This window comes from Myxocyprinus asiaticus, chromosome 15, assembly GCF_019703515.2.
Source record: "Myxocyprinus asiaticus isolate MX2 ecotype Aquarium Trade chromosome 15, UBuf_Myxa_2, whole genome shotgun sequence".
Classification (NCBI taxonomy): domain Eukaryota; kingdom Metazoa; phylum Chordata; class Actinopteri; order Cypriniformes; family Catostomidae; genus Myxocyprinus; species Myxocyprinus asiaticus.
Window position 1 is genome coordinate 1,160,001 of NC_059358.1, and position 25,000 is coordinate 1,185,000.

Genomic DNA, 25,000 nt, shown 5'->3' on the forward strand with positions numbered 1-25,000 from the left:
ATGTCTTAGTATATGTTGAAATTAACATTAACTAAGATTAATAAATGCTGTAAAAGTATGGATTATTTTGCTTTAGTCATACGGACTAGACGTTGACGATATATCGGTTTTTATCGATTAATCAGAGCCGATAGTTGCTTTTTGGAACTATCGGTTATCGTCACAAATCAACACCGATAAAAAACATTTTTAGACCTTTTATTTTGGGGGTTGAGGGGAGTCCAACATCTTAAAGTATTGTTAGAAAAATGTGCTCCGAAGAGGTTTTTATTTAGAGGTCGTTAAACGATACGTTAAACAAGGTGATGGAAAATGCTGATAACCGAATAATCAGCTGATATTTCTTAAAAATCGGTTTATAGAATGTTTAAAAAAAACTTTAGCCTTTCCTTACTATGACAGGCGCAGACATAGAGGCTACAAAAATAAATACAATCCCAGATGTAGTTTATTCTGCAACCAATATTCCAATAATAACCAGAAATATGAAGATCTGGTGCATAAAGCAGGACTTTTAACTATACACTGGGGACTTTTATTATGAAATGATGGACACTTGGCTCTGTTACAATGTTCTATATTTAATTAGTTACCAAATTAAGCTTTTTACAGCCTACATATTCACCAGATGAAGGATTTTGTACATATATACATCTTTTACCAGATGAGGTTTTTACTGTTATTCACAAGATATGAAGTTGGAGACACAATGAATGTGCTGATGGGGCACATTTCCATATAATCAGACTTTTCCTTGCATGCACTCACTTCAATTCAGAAGGCTTGATTATCTAAAAAAAACACCCACAAAAAAACGAATAAAATATGCATTGAAGTGAGGATACAAATATGGATGAATATTTTTATATTAGACACATCAAATCCCCACGAGGTGTCGGTGATTGTTTTATTTCAATTCTAGAGGTCACTATATTGTAGAAATAAGCCGTTTTAACTGTAGAATCCTCCAGTGCCGACCGAAGAGGAAAAAGGAGCTATAATAAAAAAAATCTATTGCAGGACACTGGGTATCTCAGCGAGTATTGACGCTGACTATCACACCTGGAGTCGTGAGTTTGAATCCAGGGCGTGCTGAGTGACTCCAGCCAGGTCTCCTAAGCAACCAAATTGGCCCGGTTGCTAGGGAGGGTAGAGTCACATGGGGTAACCTCCTCGTGGTCACTATAATGTGGTTTGTTCTCGGTGGGGCGTGTGGTGAGTTGTGCGTGGATGCTGCAGAGAATAGCGTGAAGCCTCCACACGTGCTACGTCTCCGTGGTAACGCGCTCAACAAGCCACGTGATAAGATGTGCAGATCGACGGTCTCAGACGCGGAGACAACTGAGATTCGTCCTCCGCCACCCGGATTGAGGCGAGTCACTACACCACCACGAGGACTTAGAGAGCATTGGGAATTGGGCATTCCAAATCGGGGAGAAAAATAAATAAATATTGCCATAGATGTTTGCCGATAACAGATAGTTCCAAAAAGCATCTATCGGCACAAATTAATCGGTAAAACCGATATATCGGTCTACCTTTAATTTTGTTTTCAAGCAGATATAAGTTAATAATAATTTTATGATATTGTTCTTGTTGAGTTTGACTGATGGTGTCCATAGAGAAAAGGAAAACATTCGTTTTTTATATAATATCGGAATACTGCGAGCGCTGATGATCTACTGTTGATGAATTACTGCTAATACTGTATTTTTGTAGCCTATGACATTGTTTACTATATTGAAGTGTTTATATTGTGATACATTGTATAAGACTTTAAGAGCGAATATTTTGTTTCCCTTTTGTGTTTGCTTAAGCTGAGAGCACAGTCATTTCAAAATAAGAGTCCCTGGTGTATTTCAATCTTTTTATTTTCTAGTTATTTTGAGGATTGTGGTTGCATAATAAACTGCATCTGGGATTTTATTCATTTTGCACTCTTGTAGCGTCTGTGTCTGTGCCCGTCACTGTAAGGAATGACTACGAAACGTTTCCCCACCAGCTTAGTATCATACATGCAAAAGAGAAACATGAGGGTGAGTAAATGATGACAGAATTGTAATTTATAATATTAAATGATGGTGATTGACGTTTACCTTGCTGTAAGGCTGCGTGCACACAATCTTCACACGGTCCCATTTCTCCTGCGCTGTGGCCTTCACCAGCTGGTTTTGACTGAAGAATCGAACTCTGTTTGTGTTTGTGCCGTTTCGACTCTCTGTAGGTGACATGAACGACGAGGTGACTAGCAAAACCTACAACAGACGCAAACATTAACATCAACAGTTCCCAAGACCACAGGCACAGTATCAACAAATTTACTGAATTAAAATATAACTTACATTAGGTTATAAATAATGTATCACTGTTTTTTGGAAAAATAAACAATTTAAACTCCTTACAGCTTCCAACTTTGACATTTACCTCAAAATCCTGATCTTTCACTGATGTGGAGTGACCCACAAGGACCTCAATGAAAGCTGAGCCTTCATTTCCAATGTCGATACTGTGAATCTGCTCTTCCTTATCAAACTAGACATATAAGAGATCAACATTTCATTTATAAACATTACTGCATATGTTATTTTAAAAGCACAGCCACAGAAGATGTGAAACTCGGAATGGGGTTCAATTTAAACTGCATATAAACATGTGAAAAAGAATGCTACGATAAACATTTCAAACAGCATTGTTGTCACATGACCCCACTATGTTGCTTGTTTAAAGACGCGATTTTTGCATTTTTAATCTACTTTTGTGTGAAACGTCTTAAAACTCTAAAATCCGGTCAAATAATGAGTCAAGAAAGAAATCACAGTTGATCCCACCAGAAAAGGTCCAGTACGAATAAAACGGACATACTTGAAGAATCACTGAAACTTGTTTCTCTCCGGGTCTTGCAGCTTTCCATTTCCTGTATGTGTCAGAGGTCAGGAGGTTATCCGCCTTGTGAGTCTGTAACAAATATGATTTCAGATATTAACCGAGCGTATATGGGCAAAGCTCAAACACATGATCGGCACTCCAAATATCAAACAAAAGGGTTTATTGACCAATTCATTTCCACTATATGTCCATGATTTTTCCAGAGATTGCACACATATATATACTTCACCATATATTGCCTCTTGCTTATACATAATTGCATAGCATTTGTGAGCTTTTGGAAAGCCACTACACAAACAAAACCTTTTATTAACATTACTGATTCTAAGAAGCTACTTACATTGTCCTCACTGCTGCATGACACGACATGCTTGAGCTTAATTTCAGGCATGTTCTTCAAATGACACACTCGTCTCTGATGTCATAAAAACACTGTAAAACAACGGCTATATTTAATAACATTTAAAAATATCAATTAAAGGCACCCTCATGCCATCCCAGATGTGTATGACTTAATTTCAACTGCAGAACACAATGAAGATTTTTAGAAGAATATCTCATCTCTGTAGGTTCATACAATGCAAGTGAATGGTGACCAGAACTTTGAAGCCTCAAAAAGCACATAAAGGCAGCATAAAAGTAATCCATACAACTCCAGTGATTGTGTTGATGTGCATGAAGAACTGATGTCCCTTTGCTTAAATCAGTTCACATATACTATATAGTCTAGTCAAAAAAAAAGAGTTAATAATGTTGACTTTTTATAAAGATGTATAATTTGTCAACATTATAAACAATTTTGAACAGCACACTATATGGTAAATGTGAACTAATTTAAGCAAAGTAAAGTCAAACCCATGGGTGGGGTCAATGAGCATCAACAGGTTAAAGGCCAAAGTATACTTTGGGCGTCCGCGTTGCGGATTGCTCCAAATTGCGTCATCAGCACAGCCGTGTGGCCGCCTAGATTTTCTTGACCCGCTGTGCATGTCGCTGAAGCATGCATCTGCCACTGACTGTACTAAAAGAGTATCACAAAGAAGTTTTAGTGGGCATGCGTCAAACGTGTTTGCATTCGCTGGCAGTCAGAAGAGTATACTCACGAAGGCAACGCGGTTGACCAGGCATGAGCTGATCCAGAACACACAAAAACAAAGTATACCTGGGCCTTAATCCATGTCTTCAGAAGTGATCCAATCGGTATTGGTTGAGAACAGACCAAAATATAACTCCTTTTTCACTATACAAACTTGATATCAGCAGTCTCCTTGGCAATCATGATTTCAAGCTTGATAACACTTCTTAGCTCCATCTATCGCTCTGGGCATGTGTCAGCTTGTACAGTGAAAAAGTTACATTTTGGTCTTCTCTCACCCAAACTCGATTATATAGGAGTCATGTGGATTACTTTTATGCTGCCTTTATGTGCTTTTTGAAGCTTCAAAGTTCTGGTCACCATTCACTTGCATTGTATGGACCTACAGAGCTGAAATATTCTTCTAAAAATCTTCATTTGTGTTCTGCAGAAGAATGAAAGTCATATTTGAATTTTCATTTTAAAACAAATAACTAATTGACAGACACAGCAAAGATCCAACTCAAAACGGCAATTCTCTCACAACTCAACCAACATTATGGCTTGTTTTACTATATACACATGCAATATCTAGCCTACACAATATTTTAGAGCATACCATAACTAGAAAAAATAACAACATTCATTCACTTTTCAATGACTTTTTCCCAGGCCTAGAAATACATCATTTCAAAAATACCAAGTTGGGAATCAAAGTCAGAAATGTCCCAAATATCTCAAATATGATGGCAAAAAAAAAAAAAAAAAAAAAAAAAGTCAAAATGCATAGAAGTGAAAGACAGGAAATGCTTACCTCACCGCAGAATGTCTGTCTATTCAATTCCATTTATATCCTATTACTGAGTCTATCTGTCTGTCATTCTGCATCATAATAACCAGTGTTGGGTAAGTTACTCTAAAAAAAGTAATTAACTACTAATTACATCTTCTACAGTGTAATTAGATTACTGTACTACTAATTACTCTGTCTGAAAAGTAATTGCATTACTTAATACCAGTGTTGGGTGTAATGCGTTACCAAGTAATTAATTACTGTAATTACATTTTTCATTGAAAAAAGTGTGTTTTTCAGTAATTTAATTAGTTAATTCTGATGTAATTGTATTAAATACTGTATAGACTCTAAAACAATTCTATATAAAACCATAGTGAATTTAAAATCGAAATTTAACGTCTAATGTTAAAATGTATGTTTTCTAATTTAACGCTGCCCCTTTAAATTCTTTGGCCAGTTCATGAATAATTTATTTTATTTTATATGATTTATTTGAAAGAATTAAAAGAACCGTTTCATGTCTATTCTTGTATTTTTCATCTGGTCGAGGATGATACGGGTTTTAGAAAGTAATTAGTGATAAGCAGTGTTGGGTAAGTTACTCAAAAAAAAAAAAAAAAAAGTAATTAATTACTAACTACTAATTACATCTTCTGCAGTGTAATTAGATTACTGTACTAATTACTCTGTCTGAAAAATATTCTGTATTACTAATTACTTTCTAAAACCCTGAACAACCTCGACCAGATGAAAAATACAAGGATAGACATGAAACTGTTCTTTTAATTTTTTCAAATAAATCATATCAAATCAAGTAAATTATTCATGAACTGGCCAAAGAATTTAAAGGGGCAGCGTTAAATTAGAAAACATATACTTTAATATCAGAAGTTAAATTTCGATTTTAAATTCACTATTGTTTTATATAGAATTGTCCTATAGTCTATACAGTATTTAACGCAATTACATCAGAAGTAACTGTAATTAAATGACTGAAACATTAAGAGTAATCCCTAACTTTACTTTCTCCCCAATGAAAAAGTAATTTAATTACAGTAATTAATTACTTAGTAATGCATTACACCCAACACTGATAATAACACGTGATTACATATTCATCAGCTTGTATTTGATGTTATATAGGCAGTATAATATTAAACATCAGTGAGTAGTTAGTATGAGCTCTATAGCTGCTTTAGTACACACTGTGTCACAGGATAACAATAGAACTGATGTAAAGCGGTTATTAAATGAACCGCAAAAGAACGGAAAACATTCACAATTTCATTTTATAAAGTAAGACAACTGTACCGAAAGTCCAAACACGCTGCCGGTTCTGGTACGCTCAATTGTTTAGGTAAATTGTAGTATGTAAGACGATCGTTTGCCGCGCACCAAGCATGCAAACAACAGACGACGTCACTTCCGACTGCATCAGAGCTTTTTCTACAGTAAAAGTCATCAAAAAAATTTAAAACAGATCGTTTGCAGTTTTCCAAAAAATTTACCTCTGTATTTCCTTCTTATAGTTGTCTCTACAAATTAAGATGGGATAGAAGAACGTATTTTAACACTGAAATAAAAAAATAAAAAAGCAACATAATTCAGCTTTAAAGGAATATTCCGGGTTCAATACAAGTTAATCTCAGTCAGCAGCATTTGTGTCATAACGTTGATTACCACAAAAATTAATTTCGACTCGTCCCTCCTTTTCTTTAAAAAAAGCACAAATGTGTGTTCCAGTGAGACACTTACAATGGAAGTCAATGGGGTCAATGTGTAAACATTAAAATACTCACTGTTTCAAAAGTATAGACACAAGACATAAACAATATGTGTGTTAACATGATTTTACTGTGATAAAATCACTTACTAACCACATCTGTGTAAAATGAAAGCAAGTTTACCACTTTGTTGTCATGGTGATGAAACATCAATAAACACTAAAACCCTAAAATTAAAAATTTTTACATCTTTACAGCACAAATAATACATGATTTTTAACAGAAGAATTAATGTAAGTGCTTTTATAAAATTATAATCTTCACATTTCTGCCTTTTAAACCCTTTAAAAATTGACCCCATTGACTTCCATTGTAAGTGTCTCACTGGAACACACATTTAAAGAAAAAGAGGAACGAGTCGAAATTAATTTTTGTGGTAATCAACATTATGACACAAATGCTGTCAATTGAGATGAACTTGTATTGAACCCGGAATATTGTAAGTATTGTAAACTTATCAGTATTATTCAGCATTTTTAATTACTAAAAGATGATTAAAAAGATTTGAGCTTATATTAGCACTTTGTGCAATGTTTAGCTGTTTTTATTTATTTTCTGAATTTCCATTACATACTTCTATTATTTGTTGTGCTCAATAAAATAAAATAAAATATCCCCACAAATATTGTAAAACTGATTTGTAAGACAATGCTCTTGAGTGAATGGGTTCATAACTGGACCAAATAATATTTTAATTAAACTCTACGGCTAATACAGAGCTAGAGTGCAGTAATTACAGTGTGGTGGTGGAGTAGTGGGTTAAAGCACAGAACTGGTCATCAGAAGGTTGCTGGTTTGATCCCACAGCTGCCACCATTGTGTCCTTGAGCACTTAACTCCAGGTTGCTCAGGGGGGATTGTCCTTGTAATAAGTGCACTGTAAGTCACTTTGGATAAAAGTGTCTGCTAAATGCATAAATTATAAAAAAAATTATTGTACATATGATAGTCAACAGGAGGTCCACACAAGTAAATGTCAAGGCTATAAGTTTGTGTTTCCTGTCTCTCCAGAATTGTACTAGATGATTCTCAGATTTTCCAACGGCTGTAAAAACAAGAGACTTTCTATAGCTCCCAATGTTCATGAACATAAGTTAATATACGGTTGTGTAATTTAAACGCCACTGATTTTTGACAATGTAAAGACACTGTTCATGTGGTGATTATTAGCAGTTCAATGCTGACACTTTTTCAGGATAGAGTTGGAAGATTTCTTTCTCTTTTTTTTCTTCTTTTTTTTTTTATACTTAAAAAAAATGCACCTTACAAATTGTCAATAATATTCTGTTCTGCAAACAAAATTTACTGGCATGCATTACAACTTTTGTTGCAGTCTATCTATACACGGTTTGTCAATTACTGACATGAAGGCAAAAAAAAAGTGAAGTTACAAACTTGGTGTAAAGGACTTAATTTTAAGATAGAAGATGCCATTTATTTATTTATTTTTTCATAACATGGCTAATCAACTTTACAGAATTGACAGCAACAGTACGCAGGTGTTTATGTTCTAAAAACAAAACATACAGATACTGTAGAAATGATGAGAACTGGTGCAAATAAACACACACAAGGTAAGTTTATTACGTTTCAATTTCATGGATGAAGGTGTGATTATATGACCTCCACATATATGGCCGTGTCAGGATCTGTTAATGCAGGGGTCGGTCTCTCTCTCTCGCTCTCTGTCTCTCTCTGCGCTCGAAGTCGTCTGGCTCCTCGTCTTTGTCTCTTGTGAATCTGAAACAGGCTGCTGTTAGACATCAGATTCATTGTTTGCTGTTGACACATTTCACTCTGTTTCGTTCTAGTTCATGTACCTGTTTGCTCCGTACGAAGAGTGGTGTGCAGTTCTGATAGACGAGCTGGTAACTGCCATTGGTGTAGATGTGTGTGACCTCACTGCAGTTAATGTACAACGGCATGCGCTCCTGATAGATGCTCAGATTCACTGCAGGAGTTCTGTAGGTCATGACACGTCTCCTGTTAAACAACAACAGAGCTCACATCATTTACACTTACAGTGAAGAAAAAACGGAACTTTTAACATGCTTCTCAAAGTATGCTGTGATAAACTGACAACCACTGCCGTAAAAGCATGATAAATGTGAGTCAGAAGGATTTTACTGTCTGTTTGTCCAGCAACAGCAAAGAACTATCAGCAGACCCAACAGGAGAAACAACAGCAGAACAGATCCGGCCAGTATCAGAGTCCATAACAGATCACCTGTGAAATAACAGATATACATCCATCATCAATACAACAAAAAGAGAAAAGCATCGTAATGAGGAGTTTCTTTAACAGTGTCCAACAATGTGTGTTCATGCATCACCTCGCCGCATTCAAGTCATGAAAACTCATTTCCAGCACATCTCAAATTCTGTATTGTGTTTAATAGAATTGATCTCTTCAAATAAAATGGAGAATAATATGGTAATACAATTTCATAGCTAACATTTTATGCATCCTACACACAATTAAATAACACTGTCACCCTTTTTGAGTAATTTGACAAAGTTAAAAATTGATCAAAACTCACAAGTGATATTTCCCTTCTTTGGTCAGTCTCATATTTCATCTCAAGCATGCACTTCATTGACACGTTTGTCCACTTAAACTGATATTACTCACTTTAATTGAGTAATGGCAACTTCCAAACTGTTGTAATTAAGTTCACTTACTGTAACTTAGTTAAGTTTAATCTGTACAAACACTATTTCAGTTAAGTTAACTAGATGCAAGTAAACTCAACTCAGATTTGCTATTTAGATATTGTTGTTTCTACTTAATAATTTTTGTTGAATTGCCCCACATTTAAATCATACATACTTTTCCAGTAATGACAACGTTATGGATTTACAGTGAATACACTAAGTTTTGAGCAAACTTTATTAGAGCCAGTGTGGTAGAAATGATCAAATAAATGATGTTTATTTTAGATGCACTTTGTTTAGATGATCGTAGTTTTAAACATGTAAAAAAAAAAATTGTATAATGTATTTTCAGTTTTAAATTGAAAGTCTGGGTCTGAAGGCTAAAACAGTATACATACGTAAAAGACATACAGAAAGTACCAAAAATAAATGTTTAATGCAACCTTCATATAGGCTACCAACAAGAAAAAATTGGGACAGTTAAGATTGAACATTTTCTGTGCTGATTTTGGGGGGAATTCATCTGTTTTGACCCTTTAATAAAAAGGTTTTCGAGCGATGTGGGCAGGTGGGCTTCATTACATTTATCTATGATTGGGAAGGTTAATGTTATTCCAGCTACAGTCACTCCCTGTAGATGTCCCCCTCTCTTATTTTAAGCAATTTGATAGCATAGCGAAGTCCTTCATTTGGAATGGTAAAGGTCCCAGATTGCATTTTAATAAGTTACATAGGCCGATAGACAAAGGAGGGCTAGGCCTACCCAAGATTTTATTTTATTATTATGCGTTCAGTCTCAGACATTTGGCTCATTGGTCACTTCCACCTGAGAGAGCCCCTCCCTGGTTTGTTATTGAACAGGCAGTTCTTGCCCCTATTTCGCCATTACAAAGCATCTCTATCAAACTAATTGGAAAAGTTAAGTTACACCCCGTTATCTCGCATTTACACTCGGTATGGACTAAAGTGTCCAGATTGCTTTGCACTATTTTTGGGAGTAGCACACACCCCCCTAAGGAGGCAGATGCTTTAGGAGAGGTGATTGCGGCTTTTGGAAAAGGTCATGAGGCATCAGTGTATTACTCCCTGTTAATTCAGAGTATAGGGGACGGAGCCTTAACTTCTCTCAAGAGAGTATGGGAGAAAGATTTCAACTTGGCATTGGAGGAAGGAGTGTGGGCTAAGATTCTTAAAAATGTTAAGTCTGCATCTAGTGATGCAAGGGTGGTCTTAAAGACACACCCACCTGCTGGAGATGCCAATCGGAGGATGGAGACACGGCCCATGTTTTTTGGTGGTGTGTCAAGATCCAGAAATTCTGGTCGAAAGTTTAGAGTTTTGTGTGTGACGTGGTGGGCACTCGGGTTTCGTTTTGCCCCAGACACTGCGTGTGCTGGGCGATGGGGCGGTCATCGATGTGGGGGATGGCCATATAGAGAACTGGGTTCTGACATGTGTGATGATCGCCAGGCAGGTTATTTTGAGGGGTCAGCTGGTGCGCCCCCATATCCGGAGTGGTGCACGGGGGTGGGGAGGGTGGCGGCTTATGAGGAGGTGTCATCGGGAAGACGGGGTGGCTTGGATATGTTTATACGGGTATGGGGCACGTATTTGGAGTTTTTGGAGGGCTCTTGGGTGGGGTGTGGAGAGAGTAGTGTATTATAGTTAATATGATTATTATGTGTATGTATGTATGTTTGTATATGTATATATATTTTTTTATATATGTATATATGTGTGTCTGTTTGATTTTTATTTCTATATATTTACTTATGTTTGCCACAGGGTTGTTTTTTTGGGGGGGCGGGGTTGGGGGGGCGGGGATCTTAAGTATTCTATAAACAAATCAAATCAGTCAATGTGAGCCGAATTTGAACATTATTTATAACAGATCTATACCCACCACTAAAGAAAAACATGGATCAGGAATTTTTTGCAGTGGATAGTGACAAACAGGCGTTTAGGAAAGTCCTGTGGTAGTTTAGTTGCTATTTTATGTTTTGGGAGAAAATCAAATCAAAAGTGTCTTTTACCTCGTTGGGGCCTTTAGCCCCGTTTTTCCCCTAAATTACCCAAAAATAGAATATAGAGCTTTCTGAGTTCTGACTTCAGTAGGCTTGGAATATACATTAACGCACGAGTCATATGAACTACTTTTATGATGCCTTTAAAGTGTATTTTTTGTCCTTTTTGGAGCTTGACAGACTTTTTGAAAGTTTATTGTGTGAAAAAAAAAGCTGCATGCAGTTTCTTCAAAAATGATAATTTTATGTTCCATTGGAAAAATAACAGCACATCAATTTAGAATGACATGAAGATGAGTAAATAATGGCAAAATATTAATTGTAGGACATCATTTAGCCACAGCCTACCTTTCTGCCCCTCAAACAGGATGCGAGAGTCGTTGCCCAGCGAGTTGATGGCGTAACATTTCACCGGCAGCGGAGAATCAGAGACCCATGTAAGAGTCTCCATCATTATGTTGTTGGAATATGAAAAAGACAAATTACATCCGTCAGGCAGGTGAGAGCCGTTCACACTCCAGGTGACCGCTGGACGAGGGTTTGAGTCCACAGCACAGGTGCACGACAGCAGCACGCCGTCCCAATCACAGGAGGAGTTGGGCAGAATCACAGGTGCATCTGGAAAAATGACAAGACACGTTTAAAAACATGCAGAATGAAATTAAACCCTTTTTACCTTCTTATGTTCCTGGTCTTATTGTGAACGATAAATCAGTGCACATTATTCCCAATTATTTATAAAATAATTAAAAAAACAATTTGCACATCAAAATGCAAAACATAACAAGTAAATAAGTCCTTTTTTACTATAAATTCTCCTCCCTGCCCAGTAGGTGGCGATATGCACAAAGAATGCAAACGGCCAAAAACAAAAGAAGAAGTATGTGAAAGTGACAGTGAAGATTTCACCTATCATATCGCTTCAGAAGACATGGATTAAACCACTGGAGTCTTATGGATTACTTTTATGCTGCCTTTATGTGCTTTTTAGAGCTTCAAAGATCTGGTCACCATTCACTTGCATTGTATGGACCTACAGAGCTGAAATATTCTTCTAAAAATCTTAATTTCTTAAGATTTACGCATTTCAAATTCAAAAATTCCATAAAATTGAATTGTGTAATGTTTAACAAAATTAAATTAATACAACTTAAAATGCAGTACTCAATTCAGTTTAATGGAATTTTGTGATGAATTTGAAATGAGTAAATCTTCTGAGTGCAGGCTAGGATGCACTCAGAACTGCATCTCTTATTTCTAAATAATTCTTCCTCAAAAGCATTAAAAAAATGTTTTATGGAACAGAATTGTTAACAGGAAACGGATCCGGAATTGTTAAATTCCTTATGATTCCCATGCCCATGAATACACACACATACACATTGTTTTTCTTGTTGAATATCCTGCTTCATTTGAAATGCATCACACCAGTCCACCTGGATACATTGTCGTATTTATAAGGTATCTGGTTGATCCAATAGGTGCTTTTGAGGAAGAACTAATCACTGTGTTTGCCAAACTTTGCCATGTTAGTGACATCAGATCTTAACCCTTGGATGATCTTAATGATCAAGTCCCTACTTTGAACCCTTTTGTATCTTCAATTTCAAAAGCTTGTAATAAAGGCTCCATTTGCTCTATCTATCTACTTTTGGTCTTAAATCATTCCTCTAGGTGGCAGCAAACACTAGAAAATGTGTTTTTTCCCTCTATCACCTTCTCTCACAATGTACAGATCTGAAAGGCAGGGGACGCCCCAACACAGCTTTATAAAATCTCATAATAAAAATGCTTCAAAAGCTTGTAATAAAGGTTCTGTTTGCTCAATCTCCCTACTTTTAGTGTTTGATAATTCCACTAGGTGGCAGCAAACACTAGAAAATATGTTTGTTTTTTCTATCACCTTCTATCACAATATACAGATCTGAAAGGAAGGGGCGCCCCAATGTGTTTTGTGACTCCGCCCATAGACATCCTATCTTTTTTGGGAAGCACCACTCTTTGCCCATGTTTTGTGGTATATCTCGGCCTCTGAATGATCTACAAACGTCATCTTGGTCTTCTTTGACAGATAAGAACCTCAGATTTGCAGTAATATCATATGCATAACATTTATCATCAATAGTCAGGAGCATATTCAAACAATCATTGTTTATAATACTATTTTGTGCTGAATTCTGGACATTTGAGACATAACAGTGGATTATTTATCCAGACAAGCTGAGATACAAGTAAAAATAGACTCATTTGGTAGAAAACAACCTAAGGTAAGAGCTGATATAGATTCTGTGGCTATTTGGGGCTTACAGAAGCAGTGATCGGAGCGTTGAAATTCTTTTGATGATTATTTGAACAAAATAATCCAATAACTAATAACTTTAACTTGCATTTATTCAACATTTTTCTTAAACAGGTGCTTATTTGTTTATTATATCTCATTTGAACACGTCAAACATTTAATAAACATATAATTATCACTGAATTAACAGTAAAATAAATTTTGTCAATAAAAAATTATTTGTGTTTGCATTTCTGTCTGTTGTCAATGAGTATTTGTTGGTGTCTGTGTGTGTGTGGAAGGGTGTGTGTGCATGAAATTATGAGTATGAGTGTACTTATAATAAAATGTTTAACTTTTCTACCATTTTATGGCGGGTCGTCCCAAAAAATACTGGATGACTAAGGGTGGAATTGGAGCTCCCCCTGCCTTTCAGATCTGTATATTGTGACAGACGGTGATAGAGAAATTATATATATATATATATTCTAGTGTTTGCTGCCACCTAGTGGAATGATCCAACACTAAAAGTTGGGAGATTGAGCAAACAGAGCCTTTATTACAAGCTTTTGAAGCTTTTTTATTACAGGATTTTTTTAGCTGCACTGGGGCATCCCCTGCCTTTCAGATCTGTATATTGTGAGAGAAAGTGATGGAGAAAAAAGATATTTTTTTCAAGTCTTTTCTGACACCTAGACGAAGGATTTAAGACCAAAAGCAGAGAGATAGAGCAAACAGAGCCTTTACTAAAAGCTTTGGAAAATGAAGATAAAAAAGGGTCAATTTGACCCTTAGGTACAAAGTAGGCACTATTTTGTAGCTTTGTTTATAAATACATTAAATTTTAAAACAATTACATTGCCATGTTCAGATCACCTTTGTGGAGTATGTCATGAAGTTTCAGGCTGAAAAATTAAAGCTGATGTAAATCAGTGTTAAACATTCAAAAAGGTCAAATTGACCCATTCAGATTGAGGGTGGGTAAATAATGACAGGTGTTTTCATTAATAGGTGAACTGTTCCTTTAAGTGTGTAAAAGTAGTTAACTTACACTGTACGTTGAGGCCTGTGAGCGGTGACTTTGCCTGTCCCAGTCTGTTGCTAACGGTGCACTGGGCGCGTGTGTCTCGGGTCACGTTGTAGATGCGGAAGGTGTGAGTGCGTTTGGGGAGGATCACAGTGTGTCCAGACTGAATGTAAGACCACTGGTACTCTGACACCGGCGGGTCGGCCTTACAGGAACACGACAGCAGAGCGTTTCCTCCAACTGTGACTGACAGAGTCTGGACCTGAATGAAGACGTCTTTGGGGGGAACTGAGGGAAGCAGACACACAAAACCATTTAGAACATACAGTATTTGCTTTAGATGATGTCATCCAATTACTATAATAGAGATAACCATACCGCAACTTTGCAATTAGATAAAAAGGAGAGAAAACTGAAACTTTTGCTGAAGTCTCCTGTATCTCAGATGTTTCTCCTGAGAAAAAAGACTCTAAAACATGAAGAAACCTCAACAATGTCTCAAACTGTGCTGAGATTTGCCAAGATAGTCTTCAGTCAAACGTCAGAGATCTCAGTATGAACTCAAACATTTCATATCAAAATCTTCCAAGAGCAAATGACCTGAGCTATGCTTAATACATCCACATTTTTAGCTCTATATTTTTACTGTATGAAAACAATTGACTCATTTGTGTCTATTTAGCTACTTCGATGAAACGTAGGGTAAGATGGGGTAAGATGCCTTCATTTACTTTTAAATTGTAACATATTTAGATACATTTTTAGCAGGTCAGGATGATGATGCAACATATTATCAAGGGAAATTAATAGAAACATTTGCTAATTTTGTTGTCATAGCACAAAATTAAAAATGATGAAAAGGGGCCATCTTACCCCACTACTGGGGCAAGATGGCCCCCCACCTGGGGCAAGAAGCCTCTCCCAGGACAAACTTGTCCCAGGTGTCATCCGAATTTTACAGAATGAATAAAATACATCGTATATCATTCTTAGGAATGCATTTTTGAAATTTAAAGTAAAATATAAAATCAAATATTTTATGTAATTTTTTATTTTCACAATTTAGTTGAATAATTGAATAACTGAATAATGACAGGCAAATCAAATAACAGAATCTGAGTCAAAGAGATTCATCTGAAAGGTAAATTATTCTATGATTTACATACTGTGCAGGCCTTTGAATATATACATTTTGTTTCTTTTTTTGTTTTAGGGGGAAGTCTCTCAAACTGAAGGTCTGGTGAATTTCGTAATCCCAATCTCTCTGCTGTTCCATGACGGTTTTACGTAATCAAATGGTTTCTCAAGCACTGATTGTAATGCAGTTGACACAGGTTTGCAAAAGAAAATTCATCAACACAAACTTTGATGTTGGCTTGACAAAGCCTTGCCTGGATGGATGGACAATAGATAGATAGATAGATAGATAGATAGATAGATAGATAGAAAAGACAGACAGACAGACAGACAGACAGACAGATAGATAGATAGATAGATAGATAGATAGATAGATAGATAGATAGATAGAAAAGACAGACAGACAGACAGACAGACAGATAGACAGACAGACAGATAGATAGATAGATAGATAGATAGATAGATAGATAGATAGATAGATAGAAAAGACAGACAGACAGACAGACAGACAGACAGACAGATAGATAGATAGATAGATAGATAGATAGATAGAAAAGACAGACAGACAGACAGACAGATAGATAGATAGATAGATAGATAGATAGATAGATAGATAGATAGATAGATAGATAGATAGATAGATAGAAAAGACAGACAGACAGACAGACAGATAGATAGATAGATAGATAGATAGATAGATAGATAGATAGATAGATAGATAGATAGATAGATAGATAGAAAAGACAGACAGACAGACAGACAGACAGATAGATAGATAGATAGATAGATAGATAGATAGATAGAAGAGACAGACAGACAGACAGACAGACAGATAGATAGATAGATAGATAGATAGATAGATAGATAGATAGATAGATAGATAGACAGACAGACAGACAGACAGATAGATAGATAGATAGATAGATAGATAGATAGATAGATAGATAGATAGATAGAAAGACAGACAGACAGACAGACAGACAGACAGATAGACAGACAGATAGATAGATAGATAGATAGATAGATAGATAGATAGATAGATAGATAGAAAAGACAGACAGACAGACAGACAGACAGACAGATAGACAGATAGATAGATAGATAGATAGATAGATAGATAGATAGACAGACAGACAGACAGACAGACAGATAGACAGACAGACAGATAGATAGATAGATAGATAGATAGATAGATAGATAGATAGATAGATAGACAGACAGACAGACAGACAGATAGATAGATAGATAGATAGATAGATAGATAGATAGATAGATAGAAAAGACAGACAGACAGACAGATAGATAGATAGATAGACAGACAGACAGACAGATAGATAGATAGATAGATAGATAGATAGATAGATAGATAGATAGATAGATAGAAAAGACAGACAGACAGACAGACAGACAGACAGACAGACAGATATATAGATAGATAGATAGATAGATAGATAGATAGATAGATAGATAGATAGATAGAAAAGACAGACAGACAGACAGATAGATAGATAGATAGACAGACAGACAGATAGATAGATAGATAGATAGATAGATAGATAGATAGATAGATAGATAGATAGATAGATAGATAGATAGATAGATAGATAGAAGAGACAGACAGACAGACAGACAGATTGATAGATTGAATTCCACTCCATTATCAGGTTATAAAGAATAGAGATGTTTGAAATGTACATCTAATGCATGCAAGTATTTAACTAAATTATAACCCTGTAAGTTAATAATTATTAAATTGAATAATTATGACACCAGAAACAACCTTCTGCCCCAATCTACCCTGTCACTTCAAAATAAAAACAACATGTTTTACTCCAAAAATCGAAATACTTTACTGAGTCCACAGATCCCCCATTAACAAATAGACATAATATCCAACATAACAGGATGTCACAGATCACTATTCTCCAATGACAACAAATTTGATCAATTAACCTCAAAACTGTTTGGATGGAATAAATCTCACAAATGTTGATATTCAGATGAAATATCAAGATTAAGAGGAGCACAGACATTCAATAAAGGTGTTGAGATGAGATTTAGTGCCATCTATGGTCAAGAGAAAGAGTTGGGGGGGGGGGGTTATCTTACCCCTGGGGGCACCTTCCCCCATCTTACCTTAAATTAGAAATCCATTACCCAAAGGCAAATGTTACTCTGAAAATGTTAATCTTAGCTCAAGAGACTTAAAGGTGCATAAGCGATTTTTTTCATGGAAATGTTTACAAAAAATGTTAAATATATTAATGAAATAAGTGTCGTGAGATATCTCATCGATCTCTGTGACAGCTCTAAACTCTGTAATCAGCAAACAAAGATGTGTCTGTGAACCGCAGACAATGATGCTTTCTGCCTGTCAATCGTTTTGCGTGTTCTCATAGTATTGTAGTTGCAACGAATTATTGAGGCATAATGACATTTTTATGCCATGTTGTTCATAACAGTTGCCAGTTGAGGGCGCTATTTTGCTGCTGTTGTTTTTGACAACCGTTCCTGCTCGTGTCTGTCTCAAGAAAGCTCATTTGGTATTTTTGGTGTGCAGGGTTTTGGGGAAAGGGGCGTGGCTAATCAACGGCTCAGCTTTTGGAAATTCTAGAATGGCTAAAATCGCACCTTTAATGGAGGTCTGTTTTATTTTTTTATTACAGACTTTGGTTGAGATCTCTTCTGAAACTTTAGTGAAGTAATGCATGTGAGATTACTGAAGTCATCTTTTAGTTAGTTTTCTCAGAATTTCTACACCTTTTGACTAATGAATTTCCATGACTTTTCCATTCAGTTGTGATTACTGGATAAAGAATTTTCTTTAAAAATTATTTCATAGAGATTGTATTTAAAATGAGTAATGTCTAGGTGTGGATTTGTAAATCTCAATTAGAGAACGTCTTTTTCTTCATTAACCATATAACTAGGAAACAAAGCAAGCCATTTACAGAACAGAACACAAATATTGTATCTAAACACTAAGTAACACTTTTACCATTTTCTATATCAAAAACCTTTACCAAAAAAACACTTTCAAAATTCGGATATAATATTCAAAGGAATATTCTGGATTCAGTACAAGTTAAGTTCAATCATTTGTGGCATAATGTTGATTACAACAAAAAATAATTTCGACTCATTCCTCCTTTTCTTTAAAAAAGCACAAATCTGTGTTCCAGTGAGACACTTACATTGGAAGTCAATGGGGCCAGTCCGTAAACATTAAAGGGTTAGTTCACCCAAAAATGAAAATACTCTCATCATTTATTCACCCTCATGATGTCCCAGGTGTGTATGACTTTCTATCTTAAGCAGAACACATTTGAAGAAAAGTATAAAATATCTCAGCTCAGTAGGTCCTTAAAATGCAAGTGGATGGAGATCAGACTTTTGAAGCTTCAAAAATCACAGACAGTCAGCATGAACGTCATCCATACGACTCCCCCTCGTTCCCTGATCTTTTGTTAATTTGCTTCACCTTCTCTGTTTCGATTTCGACTTCTCGATTTCTGCCTCTTTATATTTCCCTCGTGTTCTTTGTCCTTTGTTGGATCATTCCTTGGGGTTTCTTGTCAGTCTGGTTTGTTCTGGGTTCTTTGCATTTTGGTTGGTTTCCCCTCTCATGGGTTGTTTTGTTTCATGTCCTGTATTGCCTGGATCTTTGTTGTTGTTGTTTTTTTTAGCTTTTATGTAATAAAAAAATTTGTGTTGATTACTGGCTGCGTCTGTGTTCTTCTGTTTCAACCTCTGACATTAATTTAAACACTGGAGTCATTTGGATGACGTTCATGCTGACTGTCTGTGATTTTCGAAGCTTCAAAAGTCTGATCACCAACCATTTGCATTTTAAGGACCTACTGAGCTGAGATATTTTTCTGTTTTTCTTCAAATGTGTTCTGCTGAAGAAAGAGAGTCATACACATAATGAGTCATACACATAATCATTTTTGGGTGAACTATCTCTTTAAAATACTCAATGTTTCAAAAGTATATCCACAAGTTTTTCAACTTCGTTACCATGACTACATAACGCGATAAACCCTTTTTAAGATTTAAACAACTTTACAGCTCAAATAATACACAAGAAGAATTCATGTAAGTGCTTTTATAGAATTATAAGCTTCACATTTCTGCCTTTAAACCCTCCAAAAATGGACCCCATTGACTTCCATTGTAAGTGTCTCACTTTTTTTTTTTTTTTACCCAATTTGGAATGCCCAATTCCCAAAGTCCTCATGGTGGCGTAATGATTCGCCTCAATCCGGGTGGCGGAGTACGAATCTCAGTTGCCTCCGCTTCTGAGACCGTCAGTCCGCGCATCTTATCAAGTGACTTGTTTAGCGCGTTGCCACGGAGACATAGCGCATGTGGAAGCTTCGCGCTATTCTCCGCGGCATCCACGCACAACTCACCACACGCCCCACCGAGAACCACATTATAGAGACCACGAGGAGGTTACCCCATGTGACTCTACCCTCCCTAGCAACCGGGCCAATTTGGTTGCTTAGGAGACCTGGCTGGAGTCACTCAGCATGCCCTGGATTCGAACTCGCGAACTCCCGGGGTGGTAGCCAGCGTATTTTACAGATTTGTGCTTTTTTTTTAAAGAAAAGGAGGGACGATCAACATTATGACACAAATGCTGTCGATTGATATTAACTTGTATTGAACCCGGAATATTCCTTTAGGATTTTTCAGTCATTTGTTCTAATAATGTCTATCTTGTTACAGTTATACAAATTATGGCTCTAACACTTGGCAAAGACATATTGTAGAACTGAGCATAACTAGAAAAATGCATTCACTATATACATTTCCATAAAATGTTATTATCTTTCATGAATTTAAAATTCTAAAATTTCCTGATATTTACAGGTTTTTCCATCACCGTGAGAACACTGTCTCCTGAGCTATTACAGAGCAAAATTCAGGAAATTAAAAGCAACACGGTTCTTACAATGAACAAGGATCTCTCTGACAGCCACAGTTTTCTTGTTCTTCGGATAGACCGCCTCACATCTCACTCGTGGGTTTGTGTGTTGAGAGAGGGTAAAGGTCAGGGTAGACCGCAGTACCGGTAACTGCCCCGGGTCTCGCTGTAGCTCTGCGTCTCTGAGCACACTGCTGCCCTTCTGTTCCCCACGCTCAAACGTCCACAGCAGACGGGGGTGCTCCGACGGACAGCTGAGCCTGACAGAACAGTTCAGTGCCACCTGCTTGCCCTCTTTCACGGGTCCCGGGTCACTGAGCTCGGGTGGCTCCAGTGTACCTGATGAAGAGAGAGACTGGTGTGAGAATCATGCAAATCCAGGGCCTTAACCACAATATACACTGAGGGGGACAAGTCCCCCCATAATCAGATATGGCCAGATTGCCCCCCCCCCCAATAATTGATATCCTTGTTGCTGTTCTGTTGCAGTCCATTATGCACCGCTGTCTAATTGTCATTAAGTTGTTGCAGGAATAACATAATGGTTTAAAAAAAAGTTACATTTTTAGCGTGTTCAGTAGTCTAACACCGCTCGTGAATGTCATTTGAGATAGCCAATTAAATCGATGAAGTTGGGACTGAAGTATAAGAAGCTGAGCGGCAACCTCATGGATTATTCCAGCGTCGTGCATCAGCTAGCGGTTCAGGTTAAGAGTGTTAGTGTCATGTATGATGTCAGTATCTAACTAAACATGCAATATTTGACTACTGTTTTATGATTGAAATGTTGTACCGATCAACATCAATTTCCAAGGGTGTCAACTATTCAGCATATGGCGAAATTGTACGTGATTCGTACGTCATTCATGACTATGAATGTGAAAACATTAATGGAGCCGTTTTCAACATATCAGGCTTAAGACAAAGAGTGATTGTGTGTGTATACTGTAAAGGAATTGAATGAATGTGGTTATCTGGCAAGTTTCTGAAGCAGCTTTTAAGAAAATTCTCTTGACATTGTCTTAGAAAATGATCTATAACACATATACACTAGTAAGACCTGTGACTTGCGGCTTCAATTGAGTTTTTAGGTTGTGGCAAGGACAGTGTCATATATTTTTAATGCAAATATTATTATGTAATAGTTTGAAATCAATTTAAGATAAGAAATAAATCATTTCTTTATGTCTTTAATTCATTCTGAATGTTGTACAGCATCTCCTAAGAGTCGTCTTTTAAAAGAGACCATTTTATTTTGAGGATGAGCCCCCAGTTAAAGGAGAAGTTCACCTAAGAATGGAAAATGTACTTTTACTCACTCATTTACTCACCCTTATGTTGTTTAAAACCCATATGCTGTTACTTTGTCTTGGACTATAAAATAGATATTTTAAGCAGCTCTATTCCATAGAATAACAGTTTATAGTGAGCAGGAGCTGTCGAGCTTCATAAAGGACAAATACTATAAAGCACTATTAAAGATTCAATATAAAGACATCATAACAGTAGTCCATATGACTCGTGCATTATATTCCAAGCATTCTGGGGCCACACAACAGCTATTTTTCCCTTTGGACTTTGACAGTAGTGCTCAATATGAACTGTTTTTGTATGGAAGAGAGCAGCGTTAGGATTCTTGAAGAAAATATTGTGTATAAAGATTGTACTGGGGGAAAAACACATTGAGGGATAACTTGAGGGCAGTAAATAATTTTGTGTATTTTCTTTTTGCTAGTCAGCTGACACAGTCATGTCATTTTACAGATACATCAGTGATGAAAAGAAGTTCAAATTATACTCATCTTTTCATTGATAGAGCACAAAAAAGACAAACTGCTAGCAATGCAGACACAGTGTTTGTCTTGGACTGTGTGAACTTCAAAAATGCATGTATCTTTTAAAACCAAAAATTATAAAATGTATCGCATTTAAAGCCTTTATTCAGAAAATTATTGCATTCAGAGCCTTAACTATTTTAAAGGACCAAAGAGGACAATTATATTGTGACCTCAACAATTATATTGTGACCCCCCCCCAGTGTTCAAGACATGGTTACGGCCTTGTGCAAATCTATTGTGTTATAATTAATAATCTAATGAAGTGTCTAAATACTTTTTGGGACCACTGTTTATATATATATATAATTTTTTTATTTTAAACTCGTATTTAAATACTTGTTTGAGTGCAGTTGTAACTGGTGGGCTAATAAAGTGAATTTGCCACTTTTAAATGATGATATAGAAACAGTGTGAATGTCACATCAGAGCAACATTTACATACTGGTGATGCTGACATTGATTTTGGTCCCCACAGCCCATGACCTTTGACCCTGCTCCCTCAGCTGTAGTTCATATATGTTCTGGTCTTGTGTTCTGATTGGGCTGATGTTGATGGAGCAGTCGCCTGACCCAATGTTCCCCGCGAGAGAAGTGCGTGCTCTAAAGTCTGGATGTATGGTGTCGCCAGGGTGATTGCTGAACACTGTGCTCTTCAGGTTGAAGAATCTGGATCTCGTGAGCCGAACCTCCATCCTCCGTGCGACGGGAACTGGGCTGAAGGAGCAGGGGATGACGACACAAGACCCCTCCAGAGCAGACACCTTCTCTGGGACTGAGAGAGACAGAGCCGGTGTCATCCTCCACAGGCATGCTGTGAAGAGGGAGAGCAGGAATATGTTCATTTTTCAGCATCAACTATTGTATTTACTAAAACGTAAGAAGAACTGTGAAAAGAAAGTGTACATTTCAGGGTCATTTATGCTGAGATGTGTGGAAAAACACAGCAGATCCACACAGGACTCAATATAACACACAGTGTGACAATGACAAACGCATTTCACAACATGAACAAAATATGGAAAAAGGAAGTTAGGAAGTGCTTTGTCTCTGTCTATCCTCCAGTGCATAAATGTAAATTCTAATGCATATACTGGACATGAACGTATTATATACTGTATGTGCTCATGTACAAGTTGAATGCACATAATAAAACATATATAGATCATTTCATGATATGAGAAGAGAGAAAATGTTAGAATGAGAGACAGTATTAGAGTACAATTGACATATTCAGATTAAATTATCATTTGGGCAGTAATTCTGGTCATATGCATGTGTTGATTTGATCTGGACAGATTTTCAAAGTTCTGTGATGTAAATATCACTTACCAGACATCACAGTATAGATCACGATCACTCTGTCCAGATCCATGTCCACACGCCAGCCAGAGGAATGACTCCACTCCAGCACACAGATGCTGTCTGGGGATTTTGTGTCTTTTTTTGTTTTAGGGGGAAGTCTCTCAAAAATGAAGGTCTGGTGAATTTCGTAATCCCAATCTCTCTGCTGTTCCATGACGGTCTTACGTAATCAAATGGTTTCTCAAGTATTGATTGTAATGCAGTTGACACAGGTTTGCAAAAGAAAATTAATCAACACAAACTTTGATGTTGGCTTGACAAAGCCTTGCCTGGATGGATGGATGGATGGATGGATGGACGATAGATAGATAGATAGATAGATAGATAGATAGATAGATAGATAGATAGAAATGACAGACAGACAGACAGACAGACAGCCAGATAGATAGATAGATAGATAGATAGATAGACAGATAGATAGATAGATAGAAAAGACAGACAGACAGACAGATAGATAGATAGATAGATAGATAGATAGACAGATAGATAGATAGATAGATAGATAGATAGATAGATAGATAGATAGAAAAGACAGACAGACAGACAGACAGATAGATAGATAGATAGACAGATAGATAGATAGAGAGATAGAAAAGACAGACAGAGAGACAGACAGTCAAATAGACAGATAGATAGATAGATAGATAGATAGATAGATAGATAGATAGAAAAGACAGACAGACAGACAGACAGACAGACAGACATATAGATAGATAGATAGATAGATAGATAGATAGATAGATAGATAGATAGATAGATAGAAATGACAGACAGACAGACAGACAGACATATAGATAGATAGATAGATAGATAGATAGATAGATAGATAGATAGATAGAAAGAAAAGACAGACAGACAGACATATAGATAGATAGATAGATAGATAGATAGATAGATAGATAGATAGATAGAAAGAAAAGACAGACAGACAGATAGATAGATAGATAGATAGATAGATAGATAGATAGATAGATAGATAGAAATGACAGACAGACAGACAGACAGACATATAGATAGATAGATAGATAGATAGATAGATAGATAGATAGAAAAGACAGACAGACAGACAGACAGACAGATAGACAGATAGATAGATAGATAGATAGATAGATAGATAGATAGAAAAGACAGACAGACAGACAGACAGATAGATAGATAGATAGACAGATAGATAGATAGAGAGATAGAAAAGACAGACAGAGAGA

The 25,000-nt window shown here is 36.4% G+C and overlaps 2 protein-coding genes across 3 annotated transcripts in view; both read right to left on the reverse strand.

Annotated features, from left to right (window-relative positions):
• The window catches only part of xrcc1 (X-ray repair complementing defective repair in Chinese hamster cells 1), a 23,579-nt gene extending 17,377 nt beyond the window's left edge, over nucleotides 1-6,202 (reverse strand). For both annotated transcript variants that reach the window (XM_051719239.1, XM_051719238.1), the window contains exons 1-5: nucleotides 6,069-6,202; nucleotides 3,227-3,318; nucleotides 2,863-2,955; nucleotides 2,425-2,532; nucleotides 2,097-2,255 (exon numbers count right to left, since the gene is read on the reverse strand). In XM_051719239.1, coding sequence (XP_051575199.1) covers nucleotides 2,097-2,255; nucleotides 2,425-2,532; nucleotides 2,863-2,955; nucleotides 3,227-3,277 — 411 coding nt within the window. In that variant the 5' untranslated portion in view covers nucleotides 3,278-3,318; nucleotides 6,069-6,202. The remainder of the gene's footprint in view (nucleotides 1-2,096; nucleotides 2,256-2,424; nucleotides 2,533-2,862; nucleotides 2,956-3,226; nucleotides 3,319-6,068) is intronic.
• Nucleotides 6,203-7,954: 1,752 nt separating this feature from the next.
• On the reverse strand, nucleotides 7,955-23,862 carry LOC127453131 (B-cell receptor CD22). The gene is made up of 8 exons (XM_051719310.1): nucleotides 23,763-23,862; nucleotides 22,876-23,244; nucleotides 20,623-20,934; nucleotides 14,550-14,813; nucleotides 11,569-11,838; nucleotides 8,669-8,768; nucleotides 8,362-8,524; nucleotides 7,955-8,281 (listed from the first exon to the last, which is right to left on the reverse strand). Exons 1-8 carry the CDS (start codon nucleotides 23,803-23,805, stop codon nucleotides 8,156-8,158), a joined length of 1,647 nt encoding a protein of 548 aa, XP_051575270.1. The 5' UTR covers nucleotides 23,806-23,862; the 3' UTR covers nucleotides 7,955-8,155.
• Between the last annotated feature and the right edge of the window lie 1,138 nt (nucleotides 23,863-25,000).